Consider the following 19,651-nt stretch of genomic DNA (forward strand, 5'->3'; position numbering starts at 1 on the left):
GCATCCCTCAGCCGGAACGAGGCCGTCACCTAACCATGGGATCCGTGATTCACCCTTAATTGTCGTCACGCCCTGCACCGAGCTCAGTTCATAAAACCACCACCTCCTCCAAACGACCCATGCATGGATGACGTTCTCAACAGTAGTGGAGAGTCTCGGTTACAGATCTACAAAGCTTCGCGTCTGAGAGGTGACCTACAATGTAAAATCTCGATCCATTGCACACCTTCCCCACATGACTGTCCTTGTGGACTTGTCCTCCCTCCCAGCGTTTGCTCTTCAGACCATTCTCACGTGAAACTCGTGTTTGAGGGCAACCCTTCTGTTGAAGTTAATTTCCGCTGGCTGGTTGAGGTGATCGTACTTTCAAGCTTGAACGTACTCTGGCCGAGGTAAAGATATAAGGCTGCAGTGACCCGATTCGTCTTCATAACGAATCGGCCGGCCATTGTAAGCAGTCCTGAACGAGATGATTTCCTTCTCTTCCACTTGCACGGCAAGATTTTCCTGAAAGGCCGCGAAAACTACGAACCTATCCAATCACCCCACTTCACCTCGTGCCTGTTGTCACTCCCCTGCCGACAAACGCTGGAACACTAGTTTTTGCCTACATTGCCCACAGCTTGACCGTGGCTTGACGGTCTGCTGCTTCGATGCTGCTTCGAGGCCTTCCAGTAAGCGACATCTTTCGCCATCTACTAACGGATAATGTCCTAGATTAATGCTTATTTGATATCGCCGTTTTAGTGGTTTGCACAGCTGTCACTGCTAGACTTTAATATTGTATATAGTACTCCATCCTTACAGTAATGTTCTTGTGTGTGTGTGATACACTGTTTGATCTGCTGCAGTCTCTGACGAGACAGCCAAACGTTACCCTACTGAACGAGCTCAGAGCTCATTATTTCCGATCTTCGGATAGGCCTGAGACCAGGCACACAACACACACCGGGACAACAAGGTCACAACTCCTCGATTTACATCCCGTACCTACTCACTGCTAGGTGAACAGGGCCTACACGTGAAAGGAGACACACCCAAATATCTCCACCCGGCCGGGGAATCGAACCCCGGTCCTCTGGCTTGTGAAGCCAGCGCTCTAACCACCACTGAGCTACCGGACCGTGTGTGTGTGTGTCACGTGTTATATCTGCTCTTTGTAATTACCTATGTGATGAAATCAATGCCTCAATTATGTATTGGACTGACGCATCATGGACAATAAATTGATTAAATCTCTCTCTCTCTCTCTCTCTCTCTCTCTCTCTCTGATGAAGACCTGCCACTGTTCTTTTCAGAGGATAAGTTTGTGAATGAACTATTGTACCGAGGATTCCCACAGCATTGAACTTGTAACATCTGTCATAACGCAGCTAGAGCTCTACAGTAGGTGACTGCATGGCACTGCGCAACAATATATCATTCTTGAAATGAATGGCGATCGAAGTGCTGCTCGCTCAGCTCCAATACCTCATCCACAACTGGTGCCCCTTAGACGCTGCCTTGGTGGAGGTGTGGAAGACCTGACCTAGCTAAGCACATCTTGGTTTGGTTGCATCAGGTATACAACCACGTACGGCTCGACTCATCCTGGAGAGTTTATAATTTTGTAAAGACCAGTGTACCTCCCTGATTATGTAAGATGTATGTAATCGTTAATCCACCGCAGTCTTCATGGTTAAAGCGTAGCTATGTATTGCTTCCTGACCTCAGATGTGTATATGTTACCACCATACCAATTAAGGTGAAATAAATAAATATTGATAAAGGTGCGTTCACTTAATTACTAACCAAGGCAAAGTAAATAAATATGTTAAGATATAAACTTGTTTCTAGAGAGCACCGTTGAGGCAACAGTTTTGATTTCACAATTTCTGACAAGACATAGCCTATCTATGAATTGCTATTTTATCTTTGCAAGTGATAGTTATTCATTCTTTAGGTAAGGGAATGAATACGGTGTTCACGGCGCATGAGATGATGGCAGGAAAAGATAGGTAACTACTTGTATAGATACTGTTTCAAATCAATGAGAGGGTCGTTCGAGCAGGTCAGAGATAATCACTCAAGATCAAGATCAAGGTACCCGTAGTTTCCTTTGTAATTGTAAGTAATCATAAGTAATTGTATGTAATCATAAGTAATTCGTGGAAAGTGGGTTTGTTTCGATCGTCGGCCAGGTTAAGGTCTCGCAATGGACTCGCCCACAAACATTTCTCCCCCCCTTCTTACAATGGACTCGTCCACCATCCGATCCTACCCCTCTTACAATGGACTCGCCCACCAACCATCTTTCCTCCCGTTCTGACAATGACCTTGACCTACATTTTTAATCCTCTATTCTGACCCAACCGATCCTACCCCTTTTACAATGGACTCGCCCACCAACATTTCTCCCCCATTCTTACAATGGACTCGTCCACCATCCGATCCTACCCCTCTTACAATGGACTCGCCCACCAACCATCTTTCCTCCCCTTCTGACAATGACCTTGACCTACATTTTTAATCCTCTCTATTCTGACCGTAATCGCACTATATCCTACATCCCCATACCTTGATAATGGATTCGCCCGCCACGCCCGCAAAGCACGTCATTGAATGGTTAAGGCTTTGTTCGAAACTTGGACACGAGGAAATGAAACACTAAACACTAGAACCAGATTAATCAGTTTAAGGATATGTGTGTTCAGGCTTTCTCAGAATAAGTTGTACATTCATTCAAATCGTATATATACTACATGACACGCAATAACACGTTATGTGGATTGTTCATGAAAAAAATAACTCCCAAATAAAATCGCGGTTTATATTTTAACAAGAACTGCTCGAAGACTTCTTAACCACTAAGTCCCATGATGCGTCTTCCTATTCATTCTGGTTACTATTTGGTGATTTTATAGTTTCAGAAACTCAAGTAGGGATTAAAATAGTAAAGACTGTGGCCATTAATCTTCTGGCCTCCATAGGCCCTTCCTATGTCAATAAAATGGTCTAATTGTACCAAAAAAATTAATGTAAAAATGCATTCCAGTACTGAAAGGGTTAACAAAATGCATAAGAACAGGAGAAACAAAGATATGTTCACTCTTTCTCTTCTTGCTCGCTAGTTCGCATGCCATTGATAATTGATTAAGCAAAGATACTTGCTAAGCACAATACTCCTGACAAGCTCCTCCTTAGAAATCTCGAAACAGGCAAGACCTTCAATGAAACACCTGTAAAAGAACTTTAAGTACCATGACGCATTTTCATATTCATTCTGGTTACCTTTTGGTGATTTTACACAGCTTCAGAAACTTAAGTGGGGATTAGAATAGTGAAGGCTGTGGCCATTAATCTTCTGACCTTCATAGACCCTTTCTGTTGTCAATAAAATGGTCTAATCTTACACAAAATTCAAGGTAAGAATATGTCCCAGTATTAAAAGGGTTAGTACAGCACACACGAGGTATCAATTCAAACAAAGACGATGAAGGCAAGTAGCAGAATTTACATGAAGGAAAATTAATGAATAACTCTTCCACAATATTTATTTGTTTTACTTCCACAACCTATTTTTGTTGCTCATACAATTCTATGCTTAGAAGTGCAACCCTGTTGACTATTGTGACCTGCTTACTCTGACTAACGGGTTGTTCAAGCAGCTTTCCATCAACTTTATGCATTGCCCTGTCACTGGCAATGCAGACACAGCAAACCATTCCAAATTGGCTGAGACTATATGTGTGAAGGAAAAAAAAAAACAGTAAAATTAAATTATAAGAGTGTGGAATGTCAAAGTTAATTATCAGTACATTAATAAGTCAGGGCATGGTGAACTGTGGAGACACCTCCGCCTCACACCCAAGTCACCCTGCAAGGTAGGTCAGTCTGCCTCATATTGCGTCCTGAAAAGTGAACTCACTGAAGAACACAAGAAATGTAACCCTATCTGAATTATGAGTAATGCCCAGGATATAGTACCTACTTATAACATGTGTACATACAAAAACACACAAAACAATACAGGAGTGATCTTGACCACCACTTCCCTCACTGGTTCTCAAATATCTGTAGGTGCCGCTGCATGCTTGGGTGTTGGCAACTGGTTCTTCTTATCACTTCTTCACTTCACACCCTATTCCTTCCTTCATAATTACTACTTATCTCCTTAACCATTTTGATGGATAATTAAAATGTGTTCTCAAGCAGTAGCTGCTTTTTTATATTTATTTGGTGGATTGCAAGTGTGTGATTGTGTGTGGAGAGAGAGAGAGAGAGAGAGAGAGAGAGAGAGAGAGAGAGAGAGAGAGAGAGAGAGAGAGAGAGAGAGAGAGAGAGAGAGAGAGAGAGAGAGAGAGAGAGAGAGAGAGAGAGAGAGAGAGAGAGAGAGAGAGAGAGAGTACATTTCATTCTAAAAAAAACTTCCTTGGCACTTGACTCTTTCACTGGATAAATGTTGAGATTATTGGTTGGTAAATGTTTTAACTGCAATCTAAAATATAACTAGTGTGCGTCAAGTAGAGTGATATGTTCTTGAGGGATTGCTCTACACATTCACATCTGTTACACTGCAGCCACTATAGTGTTCAACCAATGCTTGGCCATTTGTCATGTATATTATATGATTTCAATATCACACAAATAACTAGGATAAACTATTTTCATAAAACTGCAATGAATATAAAACTTTTTAATTTCTCTAAGCATTGTGCATTCTCACATACATTTCCGGAATGTGACTTGTGACAGACACTCACTCGCAATTCACTTGCTGAAGTACTAAACCTGAGTTAACATTCACATCAAGAGCACAAATATTTTCCCTGGTGTTACATCATATAGTTCCAAATGCTTTTAGAGGACTACTTTTATCTTCAACAAGGATGCAATTACAAAATAACCTTCACTCCTAAAAAAAATAAGATAGCCCACACTTATTTTAGTAAACTTTTAAACTCTACATCCATACTTTCATGAATATAACAAATTCTAGTCTTCTACACCAAAGTCACTGCAATGGATCCATACAAGTCCTGACAACAACTTACCTTACCAAGGTTCACTTCTGCTTTTAAAAATTATGTAGATGTTTCTTCATCTTTCAACCCCTGCAGCAGCAGCAGCAGCAGCAGCTCTGTGCAGCTTCCCTTGAAGTATCTCATGCCATCTAGATGTATTGCATTACATGGCACTTAAAAATAAACATTAACACTTACTCAGCCATGCCCTCAAGTGATCAAACATGAAAATTAACATTATGTGCTTGTTGTGGTACTGTATGTGTATGAATTCATATCACATCTACAAATACATCCATACACATATCCTATACATATCCCCCTTGTTACAATCTTTTCAATCAAACAGCCTAAAAACTAATAAATAGATACCACAAAATGTTTTTTCGTGTGTGTGTGTAAAAAATGCCTAGAAACATTAACAAGCCCCATATGTAGGAACCACAACATATCTCATGATCTTAAATGTACTCCTTTCAACAACTTGTAAAACAGTGATATCAGTTAAGAAATAAATTGCACTTAATAATAAATAAGAAAACTAATTTTAGTATCACTCACAACACATAATTTTCTCTTGAGAAAAAAAAATACAAAAAAAAGTTAACCAGTGAAAAAAATAATAAACAAAAATAAGGGGAAAGAAATAATAATATTTTTTCAAAGTATTGTAACCCCTCCCTAGATGTAACATATACTTGCTAAGTAGACTAAACAACACTCATTGGATGGTGATAGTGAAGTCTTCTTTCATGCTGATGCCTGGCTTCCGTATAGTGAGGCGGCCTGCGTGTATGCTGCTGCCGTTCTCATAGGAGCTCTCCAGTGCCTGGGTGCCTTGTGCTGCAGAGAATGAGTAAGAAGCAGTGTCAATAAACCAGTAAGTCTTCTTTGAAAAATTCAGTGAGGCTTCACTTGTTCTCCACTACAACACTATCTGCATGTAAGCTATTTGTTCTAATAAAACATCATCTCATCTCAGTTTTTTTTCATTTTTTGCATGAATGATCAATGAATTAATTCCACACAATTCACTTTCACAAAATTGTAAATAACTTTGGTAAAAATAAATAAGTCGATGTAATAAGGATCCATTTTATGCATTTTTAATTTCCTTAAAAATAATTCTGGTCTAATTCAAGTGATATATTAACTAATCTGAACTCCATCCCAATAGAACTCACAATTAAAGAAATACTCACAGGCACTGTTCAGAGTGACCTTGGCCGGCCGCTTGTCAAGGCCAATAACGATGACCCTCTCCAGCCATGAGCCTGTCTCATAGGTACCACTGGGGTCTAGTCGATGTGAAGTCAACACTCCTTTCTCATACGACAATCCCATGTAGAGGAATTTACCCTGAGAAGATCATTGCCAAAAAATTTGCTTCATGAGTCAGGAACACATGGAGTTTGGTAGCCTGTCATCTTTTGAACACTGAGTGATCTGAGTGATGGCTTCACTCCTCAACTTAAACTCATTTGTAGAGATGATAATAAAGTATCAGAGCCACAATTCTTTCTACTGCATAGGAATAAATGACTGAATTCATTAATGTTCTATGGCAATAATACTAGCAAGGATTTGGAAACATTTGTGCTTCTTAAAACTCTACAAGTGAATTAGACCATTTGCCTGGAACTCCTTACTAAGTAATTCCTTTGGTGTACAAGTTGGTGAAGTCATAAATACATACACACACAAAATTTCTTCTACATCATATGAGCAAACAATCCAAATAATAAAAATCATAGCTTGGTGAGAGGCCGTTTCTAACCTGGCGGTAATCAAAGGTGTGTTCGTCATCAATGTACAGTGTGCCTTGAGCCTTGCCCTGTGTATCCAAGGCCACCACCAGGGTGTAGGGGTCTTCCCGCATTAGTGAGGAGGCACGCCGCACTCTGTCCTTGCGAGGGATGATGCTGCCACCTCGTTGGTACACAGGAATCTGCAACAAGATAATTAAGCTTGTATTGCGTGTCCACACAAGCAGCACAACTCACTCATCAAACTTCCAGCCAATGCTATTGACCTTTGAAAATCCTTTGAGCTAACATGTGGCAAATTTTAACTGACAGTAAGGCTACAAAGGCTGCATCACCAAGTATGGAGTCGACTGTACAACACAACAGAAGGAAGAAAAGTGATTACTTTTCAAGTATGTTGATTACCATTTCAAATGTAGAGTAATACATACCTATAAAAAACAAACAAACAAACAAATAAATAAATAAATAAATAAAAAAAAATTTTTAAAACTTCTGTTACATTAAATGAGACTTACATCTATAAAAGGATCAGCAGCAGCAGTAACAAAACCAAATACTCACCGGGATACACTTCCTTCTATGAAACAAATACCATTATCAACTGAGTGGGTTTCTTACAATGCAATATAAGCACTCCTTTATAGATCCGTACATTTAGCAGTGCAAAAAAGTAAACCCCCATGGAAAGCACCAACTGTGTTGGATACCGGAACTAAAACCCAACAACTAACAACAAAAGGAAACAAGTAGTAGAGCTTCTGAGAAGAACCATCAGTAGATACATACATACCTTGTCCCTTGGTGCAGACACAGTGGTGGAACTTGGCCCAGTGTACTTGGTGAGGTCTATGACATCATACCACACACCAGGCGGGAAGTAGACTGAGGCAGTGTTGGAACCCTCTGTTACCACTGGCCGCACCAGCAGGGCCGAGCCAACCAGGTGCTCATAATCAATGTCAAAGGACGTCTCATCTTCTGGGAACTCCACCCACAGAGGCCTCATCGGGGGAGCACCTGTGACAAATATAAAACTGATTACGAATATTCAGTTACATCCTGCCCAATGCCCATGACAGATAAAGTCTTCAGCTACTATATATCAATCAAATCTCCCTTCCATCTTTTTACCTACTGCAATTATTCAGTTTGTTTATTCCACAAATTTACCCTTGGACATACATGTATGTCAAAAGTCACCTTTTTTTCACCTTCATTAATGCTCATCATGTCCATCTAGCTCCTTTTCTTTACAAATGAAATCCCTGCCTGTGCATTACTTTACTTCCACTGCACTTCCCTTACATTCTTATATACACTCATCCTTAACAAATCTAGATCTAAAATTATATAATTTCACATTATTCCACATCTCTATGCTCTATTCCAAGGTATCATCCCCTCTCTCATTGTTATCAGTTTCCTTCTCAACCATGACAGTGTTGATTCACCTGTCAACTCATTCTCATAGAACAAGGTGTACCACAGAGGCAGATACTGGTAGCGTTGCCTCAAGGTGTTCCTAATGATGTTAAGGGTCTCCGCATCAAACAGCCAGGGCTCACGTCTCTTGGTATCCAGATGGGCGTGGGCTCTCATGAATGGTTGGAATGCTGCTGCCTGTAAGGGTGAGAAGCATGCTATACACACAACACAACTGAATGCTTACTGCCCTTTGTCACCAAAATTAGAGCTCTCTATTAAGTTGATCTTGGGGCCAAGAAGAGTCCAGGCTACACAATATGTAGATGCGAATCACTTACAGGATCAAGAAATCCTAATATTCATACCAGGCAAGACAAGGAACAAGGGAAGGATACAGAAGACATACCTGGTACCACCTGGTCAGAAGATAGACATCAGGGTTGCCGAAGAACCCACCAACATCTGCGCCAATGTGGGTGATGCCAGTGACAGAGTGTGTCAGCAGCATGGGCTCAGATATGCGTAGGTGATTCCAGTCAGCTGTATTGTCACCTGTCCACACCGCAGCAGAGCGCTGTGACCCGGCATAGAAGGCACGGGTCAGGATGAATGGTCGCAGGCGACCCTCTGATCTCCGCAGGTGACCCTCATAGGTGGACTGATGCTGTTTAGAAAAATATTGTTATATCTTCTTTTTCTTCAAACATAGACACACACAAATTCCCAGAACATAATAACAGCAAACTACTGAACATAAGAAGCTGTGATATCAAACACTACAAAAAGTGCATGCAATTCTAAATGACAACAATAAATCTCCTAGCTCTGCCACATATCTCACCACAATATAACATGATGGAGATTACAATCCAGATGAATACAAAAGCAAATAGATACAATATACTATTGAACCTCGATAACTTGGACCCCAATAACTTGGATTTCGCAATAAGTCAGACTCTGACCACTCTGGGGACCAGTCACAGTTGAATTGCCTGCCGTTTTTTTTTTTTTTTTTTTTTTATTTAAAAAAAAATCACTTCTTTTTGTTTTCTAATAACATTATCAAAAATCTAATTCCAACTAAAAATTGTAATTTTGTTGTAGTTTGAAATGATACCAAACAAAAGTGGATCAAAGTTTATACCAATTTTGTGAAAATTTTTGAAGATTAAAAAAACACTTTTCAAGATATTTGCTCTTAAATTTTTTTCCATTATTCCATCCTCGTTTTGTTATTTGTGTTCATTTATTTGACATGAAATTTTTACACATGATTATGTATACAATAGTGACTTCCAGGAGTATGATAAAATGATAATGCATCAGATCCCTGCTTCTCTAGATAATATTATTCACTCATATATTTTTTTTTTTTTTTTTTTTTATACTATGTGGGCTTTTCACGGGAATTTATGGGCTAAAGGGGATACTTTTTAGGGTACCTCCTATCTCAAAGCCCACCCGCTAGGAAACCGTTGCCCTGAGTGAGGAAGCCCAACCTGCACTCAGACCGTGGACAGGATTCGAACCCGTGCGCTTGGAGACCCCTTGGATCCCAAAGCACGCATGGTTCCACTGTACCACGGTGGCATCAGCAGCGTCACAGCAATCTGCTGTTTCACTACTGAACTGGACATTCTGAGTCATTATTAGTATGATGAAGTGAGATAATGATACAGTGAAGTATTTATCACTCATCTGGTCCAGCTTTATAACTGCTGTCTCAGCATAATCTTTTGTAATAGTGTTATTGTGAGAATTGTGTGATGTATAGTTGTGATGAAGGTAGTGAGAAAAAAAAAGTATTTGAAAACATAATAGCAATCTTATGATGTAGAGAGATGATGGAGAAGGGTGGCAGTGAGGCCTGGGGTGAGGCAAGCCTCTTGAGTCTTGGAGGGGGAGATAACAAGCATGAAGAAGGGGAGAAGGTAGGCAAGGATTCAAGATCCAGCTGTCTCCCAGTGATACCTTTGTTTATTTCTTGTTGTCTTCTCTTGAAGTTTCTGATTCTAATCCTCATCCATTTATGTCTGTAAGGATGTTATTTGTGATGCCTGACCACATACTCTATAGGGTGTGAGTCAGGCTATGACACAACCACAAGACATTTAAAAATAGCTTCCTGGTGGGAAGGGTATTTAAGTAGCAAAAAAGACTTCACCTACTGGTAATTTAGGGTCTGAAGGTTTCAGAGAGGCAAATGTAATACCAAAATTTTAAATCCCCAAAAATTAAATAAACAAATCCTGCCTTTTTTTTTTTTTTTTCATGTGTGTGTGTGCATGGAGGGGTGGGGGAGGAATTGGTATATAAGTCTGACATTCATGTTTGTTGGACTAAACATTTCCTCAATTAGACTGAGTTAGTGAGAGTCAACAGTAGAGAAGTACTCACAAAGAGCATTCCATAAACATTGTGTATCTCTCGGTGCTCCACTCCAAGGCCGGGGTGAATGTTGTCCTTCTGCATAGTGATCTCTGGCCCATTGAACACTGAAGGCTCATTCATGTCATTCCAGGTGAAGGTGTCCAAGGTCGACCCCTGTGTCAAAAAAGGAATGTCAAACTTAACTCTTTCTTCCTACATGTAATCAATCACTCATGGGACAACTGCTTTTATACTAGTCTCTTAAATAATCTTGCAACCTGGATAACAAAATTAATTTGATATTCTTTTTGTGGGTTTTCATGCAAATATATATCTTTTTTGCTTAACACCTCTTAAAGTTAACAAAGGAAGACCACAGCAATAAAAAAATTACATTTTATACACATTCCATACACTTAGGGAAAAGATACTACAGATGCAGCAGTGGGATCACAATTACAGAGAAACACAACGCACAGCCCACCTTGTAGCGGTCCAGCATGTAGGTGTCACTGTAGTGGTTGCGTGCCTCAGGATTGGTCAGGTCCAGGTAGGATGAAGAGCCAGGCCAGCACCAACCTATGGCAGTATTCAATTTACACAATTACTGATATACTCTAGGGTGAACAGCCTTTCCTTGCTCTTTCTCTCCTCTACTACTTGATGATTTATTTAGGTAAAGCAGTGCTGAGTGTGCAAATGATGGGTGGCACTCTGTTTGGGTTACTTTGTGTGGGTTACCAGCCTGCTATGTACAGGTAGATAAATTTAACCAAACAGTAACAACTCATCTTTAAAATTTGGATTTTTTTTCCACAATGGAAGAGGATAAAGACAAAGAGGAGGTAGATGTGGTGATTTTGATTTTATGTTACAATCAGTCAGTTCTCTTCAACACCTCAAGAAAATAACATTGCCCTACAGATTTGGTTGTAGGTTTCTTCTAACAACACTCAGCAAGAAATCATCACACATAACAAAAAAAGATCAAGATTTCTCTTAATCTGAAGTTTTCTTACCTGGTAGTGATCTCTAAAGAAACAACATTACTGACTTTATAAGCAGATTAGAAGATATCAGATTTATGAAAACTTAAGACAAGAAATAATAAGAACATAGAATGAATTAAACCATTACTGACCATGACTGTACTATCAATAACCTACCGTCAAACTCAGACCCATCCTTGGTGTGGACGAAGAGGTCACGGTCATGATTCTCCTTATAGAAGAAGTAGTTGCTGTCACGCTTGATGTGAGGGTCAATGATAGTGACCAGCTTGCGACCCCGAGCAGTGAGGTTGGCAGTCATCTCCAGAGGGTTGGAGAACTTGTGTGCATCCCAAGTGAAGTATCTGGTGCAAGAAAAGTCAGGAATACAAGTTGTACCCCAGAAAGCAAACACTCAATCCATACTTGTTTTGAACAACTTTTTTTTCTTTTTTTCTTTTTCTGTGTAGGAGCACCAGCCATGGGCAACAAAAACAGGTATAAAAGAAAAAGGCCCACTGAAATGCCAGTCCCCATACAGACAGAAGGGTCATATATATATATATATATATATATATATATATATATATATATATATATATATATATATATATATATATATATATATATATATGTATATATATATACCTATATATACATGTCAGCATGAAAAACAAAAATGTCTTAATGAAGTTTCATATTTCCTTTCCTATCATTCTTTGCAATACTACACTTGAACACATTTATCTGCTCTCTTGCCCAAGTCGTACCTCTTGCCATCTGTATGCTCTATGTCCAGCCACATGACATCCATGGGAAGGTCATGATGGTCAAAGTTCTCATTCACCTGCCTCACGTCTTCCTCATCGTTGTAGTTCCAGCGGCACTGGTGGTACCCCAAGCTGAACAGCTGGTGGGAAAACAAGATCACTCATTAGATATACTTAAAGATGATATTTGATAACCTCAAAGGCTTGACATCTGTAAACTTTTGAGAACTCCCAGATTTAAAAGAATACTGTAATACTCCATCTGCTTTAGAATTAATAAGTAGTCAAATGGAAGATATATCATCCAACAATTTATACTATCAAGGTTACAGTATAGATTCCTGTTTACCGGAGGCAGGTTGGTATTTCCTGTCAGCATTCCATACTGGCGGAAGACATCCAAGGGTCGAGGGCCAAGCATCACAAAGAGGTCAATGATGCCTGACTCAGAGGACCAATGGGTAGACATTTGGGGTGGGTCAGAATCACCTCCTGAGAAGAAGCCGGTGATGGACGACACAACGTTCCGGTCAGGAAGTTTCTGTGGGATGAGGAAGTCACTCTGTAGAGATTCTTCCTTCCATCATCCTACAATGTATTATTTCACTATGGCCAATGACTATATTGAACCATACCTGAGCTGAACTTGCCAATACATCAACATTCTTTGCGAGAATTTATTTCCCAATATGGACGCAAATTATCATCATAAATTCAGTAAGGATAATTACAATTATAGCCATTATATATATAACACATTCTTCTGACTGCACTGAGATATGTTCACTACCTTGATGTCTACCCAGGTCTCTGCTGCATTGTGCCAAAAGATGGCAGAAGTGTGCTTAGGAGTGTGGGAGATCATAACTGGCACTGAGCCATATAGTGCCATGGGATTGTCCACTTCATACTCAAACACATCCAGGTTGTACAAACGGTAGGGCTCAGTTGATCTGCAGGAACACTCTATTAATTAGTTACTGCATTCTGACACATTTATATTACACAATTATCTCACACAAAGTTATAAACATCTTTAAGGAAATTCTACATATATGGCAAGATTTAAACTTTCACCTGATGCTTTAGATAGTCCACACTCCACAGCAAGGAATGGAGGAATATACTCACGTGGTCTCCTTCAGAGAGAAGCTATCAGCATGCTCTGGGATCCCATACACATGCTTTGAGTTGACAAAGGATATGTCCATGCCTACAGAGGCAGGTCCATGGGGCTTGGAGTCTGTGTGACCCTTGAAGGTTTCTTCCCATAAACCATTTGTGTCCTCCTCATCCTCAAGAACAGGATTTGCCTCCTCCTCTCCCTCAGGAGCCTCTGGCTCACTAAATAAGAGGAATACTGAGACTCCACCCACACTCAAGTGATACAACTTCTATACTGTTAATAAAATTCTTCAATAAAATATATCTAGAATGAGAGACAATCACTTCAAAATTATTCATTTAAAGATTTAGAAACTAGTGAACCTAAATCTAGAAAGTGAAAAAAACTACATTGCCCTGACCTTGAGACAGGTTAAAGTATATCATTTAATCATGTGTGGTCACATATAGTCAAGCTACAGTCTGCCAAGTGTCTGCCAAGTTTCCTTAGTCACTGAGCACTCCCAGGTCACAGGTACACTGGACTCACCCTTCTGGCTTATTGCGGTAGTGCTCAAACTTGAGGAGGCCGCGGGCATTGGCACTGACAACAAGAGTGTCTCCACTAAACACATCTATCTTGAGTGGTTTGGCCTTCACAACAGCATGGCTGGACCCAAACTTGAGGGTGAAGCCTTCCTCAGACCGGTCCACCACCTCAAATCTGCAGTGAGAACCCATATTATGTTTGCTGGTGAAGAATGGCTGTGTGTGATAGATGGTTGTAAGTACCTCCATTCCTTTGGAGTTACCAACATTATTTCACTTTTTGGACTGGATATTCTTCTGTTGTTGATAAAAAAGTAAATAAATAAAATAAAAAAATAAGAGAAAGAAGATTGATAGAATAAGATTTAATCTAATACATGACTACACATTACACAAGTGCCTTTGTGAAAGAGATACTGTAGTTGTATTTTTTTGTAAAAAAAATATAAAAATTCTGAGACAGCAAGAAGATTAATATATTGATGAAAATTTAAAGATATCAGTAAATGGGAACAAGATCCACAAGTTGATCAAGTGAATAGGGAAGCTGAAGATAAATAAACCTTGAGGTGGATTAGTAACATAGAACTACCCATGAGTTTTATGAAAATATAAACAAATAAAAAAACAATATAGAAAAAATTGAAAAAAAAAAAAACTCCAGTTATAAATGAATCTTGTGTATATTTGAAAATAGAACAGGAGATCACTGAAACACATGATAAAATGGGAGCAAATGTGTGCTCAACATTCAGAGGTGTACTGTGATGCAGCTATTACTATCATTTCATTAGCTACCTCTATGTGCATAGTATAATGTGGTGGTAGTAGTAGTAATCAACACACCTCACATCTGGGACTTTGACTTTTTTTTTACCGAAACGTCTGTGATGGCGGGTGAAATGTCCTTCATCAGAATCATCCCTAGTAAAGTTTTAAGAGCATAAACAATCAAAGCAATGCTGTAGGTCTTGCCAATTAAATATTAACCATACACTCAAATACTGAATACATATTACCTTACAGTAACATGAATGATTGTTATAAAAAAAAAAAAAAAAAAAAAAAAAAGCTTGGGCAACATAGGTAGAGCAGCATTCGGATCATTAACAATAAACTGCAAAGTTTCATAAATCACCAGAAATACCAGGAGCTAGTTATGAAGAGAGCTGTGAGGAGAAAAACACAAAACCAGATTTCATATCACCACAAAGTGTGAATGAGTAACTCACTGTTCAGTCTGGCTGCCTCCCACGAGGGCATAAGGCTCCTCAAACCGCTGCTTAATGGGATTCTTCTCGTTGATCTTAATGCGCAGTGTGGCATCCTTGAGAGGGTACAGCTCCAGTGTAAAGAACACCCTGGTCTTCTCATTGAGCAGGTCACCAAACACGCCCTCATCGGTGACACTCAGGGTTGAGCTGAGCAACACATATGGACTCTCGCCGGGACGCACAGTTCGGTGACGCCTGAAGGAAATATTGCTAAGTGGTGTGGCTAGTACAGTTCACCATGTCCCTCTGAGTTACACAGCCTCTTAAAACTATTTATTTCCTACTTATACAGCAGCATCATTCAATAAATCAACACAAAGTTCACTATAATGTTAGGGTCTCTCAATTAACTACCACAATTCAGCAAAACTCTATCTATATTTACAAACATAAGATAATAAAGATGCCACTTAATGGTACAGTAATTGAAAGGAGTTATTAAAAGCAACTCAAAGTATAAAACTTGAAATGAGTTATTAAAAGCAACTCAAAGTATTAAAAAGTTTAATCAAGAAAATAAAACAATTTCAAAAATGGTATTCCATTTCTTTAGTTCAAAAAAATATACAAAGACTAAACTTTCATATTCATAACTTGTTACAGAAAATCCCAAAGTCACAGAAACTCACCGGCAGAAACTACTCTGATCACATGACTTGAAGTTGTTACGGTCCACAGCACAGACCAGGACCACCAAGGCTGCACTTAACAGTAATCTGAAAAGCAAAGGATGTCATGGAACAGACTTTGTAGCTTGTGCAGACATATTACAAATAAGGTAATTACAGAAAACTATATATGGCACATCTGCAAGGAGCTACTATTGTAACAACATTTATTTTCTGAGCAAGAAGCTGACCTCTCTCTTAGTTCCCTACAAAGATAATAGTAATTGCAAATTATTGGCTTCCAGAAACATCTCAACAATACTTTCCAGAAATGGTAAAAAAAAAATATTGGTTTGTATCCATAATTCTGATGGAAGGAGTTGTTAGGAATGCCTGTGCACTGGAGGCTCTGAGGCCAGTAACAAAGCCATGACTACCACCTGTTGAGAGGCACCCAAGCCAAGATTTAAGTTAAGGTGACGACCAAATCTAGTCTTTGTAACGGTACTTACAATTATCTAACGCTGTTCAATCTTTCTAATCCCAATTCCAAGCAAAATTACATTTCCGTTCATTTTCCTCGGTTTCCAAAAGAATATGAATAACCTCTTAGTCCTTTAATTTTTCATTAACCAAATATGAACTTCACAACAAAATTATCTTCACTTTCTTGGTCAGGCTGATAAGGTGTTGCCGACATCCTTCTGTCATTGGTGTGTGTGTGTGGGTGCAGCATATACCACCTCGCCGGCACACACAAGCCTGCTGAAGTGTCCTACTCGTTGTCTGGCTAACATCAGCGCCCCGGCCACCCTAATACCACTATTGCATCACACACACACACACAATACTCCCCTACAAGTTTATCTCCTCACCCACCCCACCCTCTTCACATCTTAAAACAACACATGAACCAAGTAATTCACGGTAAATAGTTAAAAAATGCAGAGCTATACTCACCTCTGCAACCTGGCCATGTTGTTGTTGTTTGGACGGCCCTGATTGGTCCCAGCTTCGATGACAGCTGGCCGGTCACACGAGAGTCTAAAATTTAATAAAACAGTAACGGTAGTCTATTTGTTTGATCAGATACACTCTACGTGTATTTACCAGTACCTACTGACTAAATTCTTCACGATATAGTGTATTTTTTCATGTTCTGGAATTAAAGTAGTAACGTGTGTGTGTGTATGTTTGTCAAGACGGAGGCAGCATGGGTGAGCATTAACACTTGAAGGATAGGCTGCCTCCATACAGTAGTACCGTACAGGAACAAGACTGGAGGAGGATGTGGTGCCATGGGTACCTGAGTGGTACGTGGTGGTGGCGTCTTCTGCCTGACTTACCGCCGCCTCGCCGCCTCCTGCGTGTTGATTGGCCGTGGGGTTGGTGACGGCTTGTGTGATGTGTGTTTTTAGTCTGTGTGTCTTCTGTGTGTCGCTTGTCAGAGAGGGATTAATGGTGCAATGTTATCTGTGACTGTCAGCCCGCTTTGTCCATCATTCCTCATGGTGATGGACATTGGACATATTCTGTCGCGTTACCTCTCCCACAGTCAGATTCTGCTTTCCTGCTCCTGCAGGAACACTGCCGTCTGGACCGAGCTTGTTGCAGTATGACATAGACTAGACTATTATTTAATATGATTTATAAATATACTACTTCGCCATCACAGACCCTTGGACAAAAGCCCCCTCCCCCCCATCATGTGATGTTGCAAAAATCGTGTTATCTTTGAAAAACGCTATGACAACTCAGAGAGAGAGAGAGAGAGAGAGAGAGCGTTTAATTTTTGGGTACGTGTATTGGTGGCATGTGACAAGATCCATGCCGCACTGAAATTTGCATGGTGAGCGCATGTGAGAGAGCGTGATTTCTACCTAAAGGTACCCACACACACACACACACACACACACCTAGTGCTGGTGACAGATGAAGCTAGAACAAGAGGACATGCAAAGATTAGGAAGAGGCAGTGTGTGAAGGATATTGGAAAATAGTTTTCCACATAGAACGGTGGAAAAGTGGAATGCATTAAATGATGAAGTTGTTACGGTAAATACACACACACACACACACACACACACACACACACACACGGCCCGGTAGCTCAGTGGTTAGAGCGCTGGCTTCACAAGCCAAAGGACCGGGGTTCGATTCCCCGGCCGGGTGGAGCTATTTAGGTGTGTCTCCTTTCACGTGTAGCCCCTGTTCACCTAGCAGTGAGTAGGTACGGGATGTAAATCGAGAAGTTGTGACCTTGTTGTCCCGGTGTGTGGTGTGTGCCTGGTCTCAGGCCTATCCGAAGATCGGAAATAATGAGTTCTGAGCTCGTTCCGTAGGATAACGTCTGGCTGTCTCATCAGAGACTGCAGCAGATCAAACAGTGAATCACACACACACACACACACACACACGATCATCATGCAGTGCGCGGCTATAGCCTCTCACTAGCTCATAGTGGTAGCGATCAGAGTTCGTTACTGATCTTCATAAGACTGCGACCACAATTAATGCACACAAAATATAGCCAAAATCAACACAAAATCAACACGCCAAACCTAAACAAAACACAAAATAACCCGCCCCCCCCAAAAAAAAAAAACACTTAAAACGCCCAACAATACGAGGAGGAGGATGGCGTTTAGAAAGGAGCTGGGAATATTTGGGAAAGGCGTGAGTGTAGGTACTTGTGGTGAAGATGGAGGAAGAGGAGGGTAAATTTGACACGGGCAACCGGATCAAGACTTGTGATGCTTGTGTAGAGGTGGAGACTGCAGCTATGTCGCCGCCGCCCCTGCTGGCAAGACCGTTCTGCCTGACTTACTTCACCACACCAGCACACACACATGACAGCTGTATCTGAATAGGTGATAGCCAAGCATGGTCATATGGCTTCATTTAGTAACACCAGTGGCGGGAAAACAATGCTAAGTGTGCCAAATATTACCTATAAACACAGCCGGAAGACGACAGCTAAGCCAGCCCTGCCCACTTCATGACGTCACACCCCTGGCCGAGCGGGCTGGTGACACTTGATTTTACGTACGTAACAAAACTCATTTCAAAATTGATTTACAGAAAAAATTAAGCCAGACACAAATGTTTGATATTTTATGACTTCACAGATACTTTGATTAATGTTTAAAGCATCATAACATCTCCAGCCTAAGTAGTTTTAAAGAAATGTCTAAATTAAGTATGGTAGAAGTATGAAAATATTTTCACTTATAAAACTACTAAAACGTCCAGCCATTTCGACTTTATACTTCTTTTACAGAATATTAGACATAATAAATTATCTTCTCAGGCATCCAAAACTTACCGAGAACCAGAAGTGAATGCATGAAAGAATATTAATGTAAAAAAAGGAGCATTAAAACCTTAACTTGTTAAAAACATTTGTAAAATCTAACCATTTTCACTTGGCAAGTACACTAACGTGATCTGTGGCTTGTTTATGTAGAGATGGCCGCTTTCCCTAGCTACGGTTTCGGGTGGGTGTGTTATTTCTCTTATCTTCGAGACCTTCGTAACGAGAGATCTTTCTTTACCTTAGAGGAGGGAAATAGGACTAGAAATCATGGCAGGAAGATTAGAAAGCAAGGCTGCAGGTTAGATATAAGAAAATATTTCTTTAGTCATAGGGTGGTAGACTTCTGGAATGCATTGCCAGAGACGGTTGTAAATAGCACTAGTTTGACAATGTTTAAAAACAGATTAGATAAGCAGTTAAATTTATTAGATTTATAATTATGTATAGCACTGCATGATAGTTTTTATAAGA

The 19,651-nt window shown here is 40.1% G+C and overlaps 1 protein-coding gene across 1 annotated transcript; it reads right to left on the bottom strand.

The window, feature by feature from the left end:
- Window positions 1–4,660: 4,660 nt before the first annotated feature.
- On the bottom strand, window positions 4,661–17,186 carry LOC123514010 (neutral alpha-glucosidase AB-like). Its single transcript, XM_045271559.1, has 18 exons — window positions 17,133–17,186; window positions 16,825–16,908; window positions 15,886–15,972; window positions 15,215–15,451; window positions 13,984–14,157; window positions 13,461–13,673; window positions 13,120–13,282; window positions 12,679–12,870; window positions 12,330–12,469; window positions 11,737–11,924; window positions 11,055–11,149; window positions 10,598–10,744; window positions 8,604–8,861; window positions 8,224–8,392; window positions 7,563–7,789; window positions 6,781–6,951; window positions 6,206–6,362; window positions 4,661–5,846 (listed from the first exon to the last, which is right to left on the bottom strand). The coding sequence occupies exons 1-18, from the start codon at window positions 17,162–17,164 to the stop codon at window positions 5,725–5,727; spliced, it is 2,856 nt and encodes a 951-aa protein (XP_045127494.1). The 5' UTR covers window positions 17,165–17,186; the 3' UTR covers window positions 4,661–5,724.
- Window positions 17,187–19,651: the final 2,465 nt, after the last annotated feature.

This window comes from Portunus trituberculatus, chromosome 37 (genome assembly GCF_017591435.1).
Source record: "Portunus trituberculatus isolate SZX2019 chromosome 37, ASM1759143v1, whole genome shotgun sequence".
NCBI lineage: Eukaryota > Metazoa > Arthropoda > Malacostraca > Decapoda > Portunidae > Portunus > Portunus trituberculatus.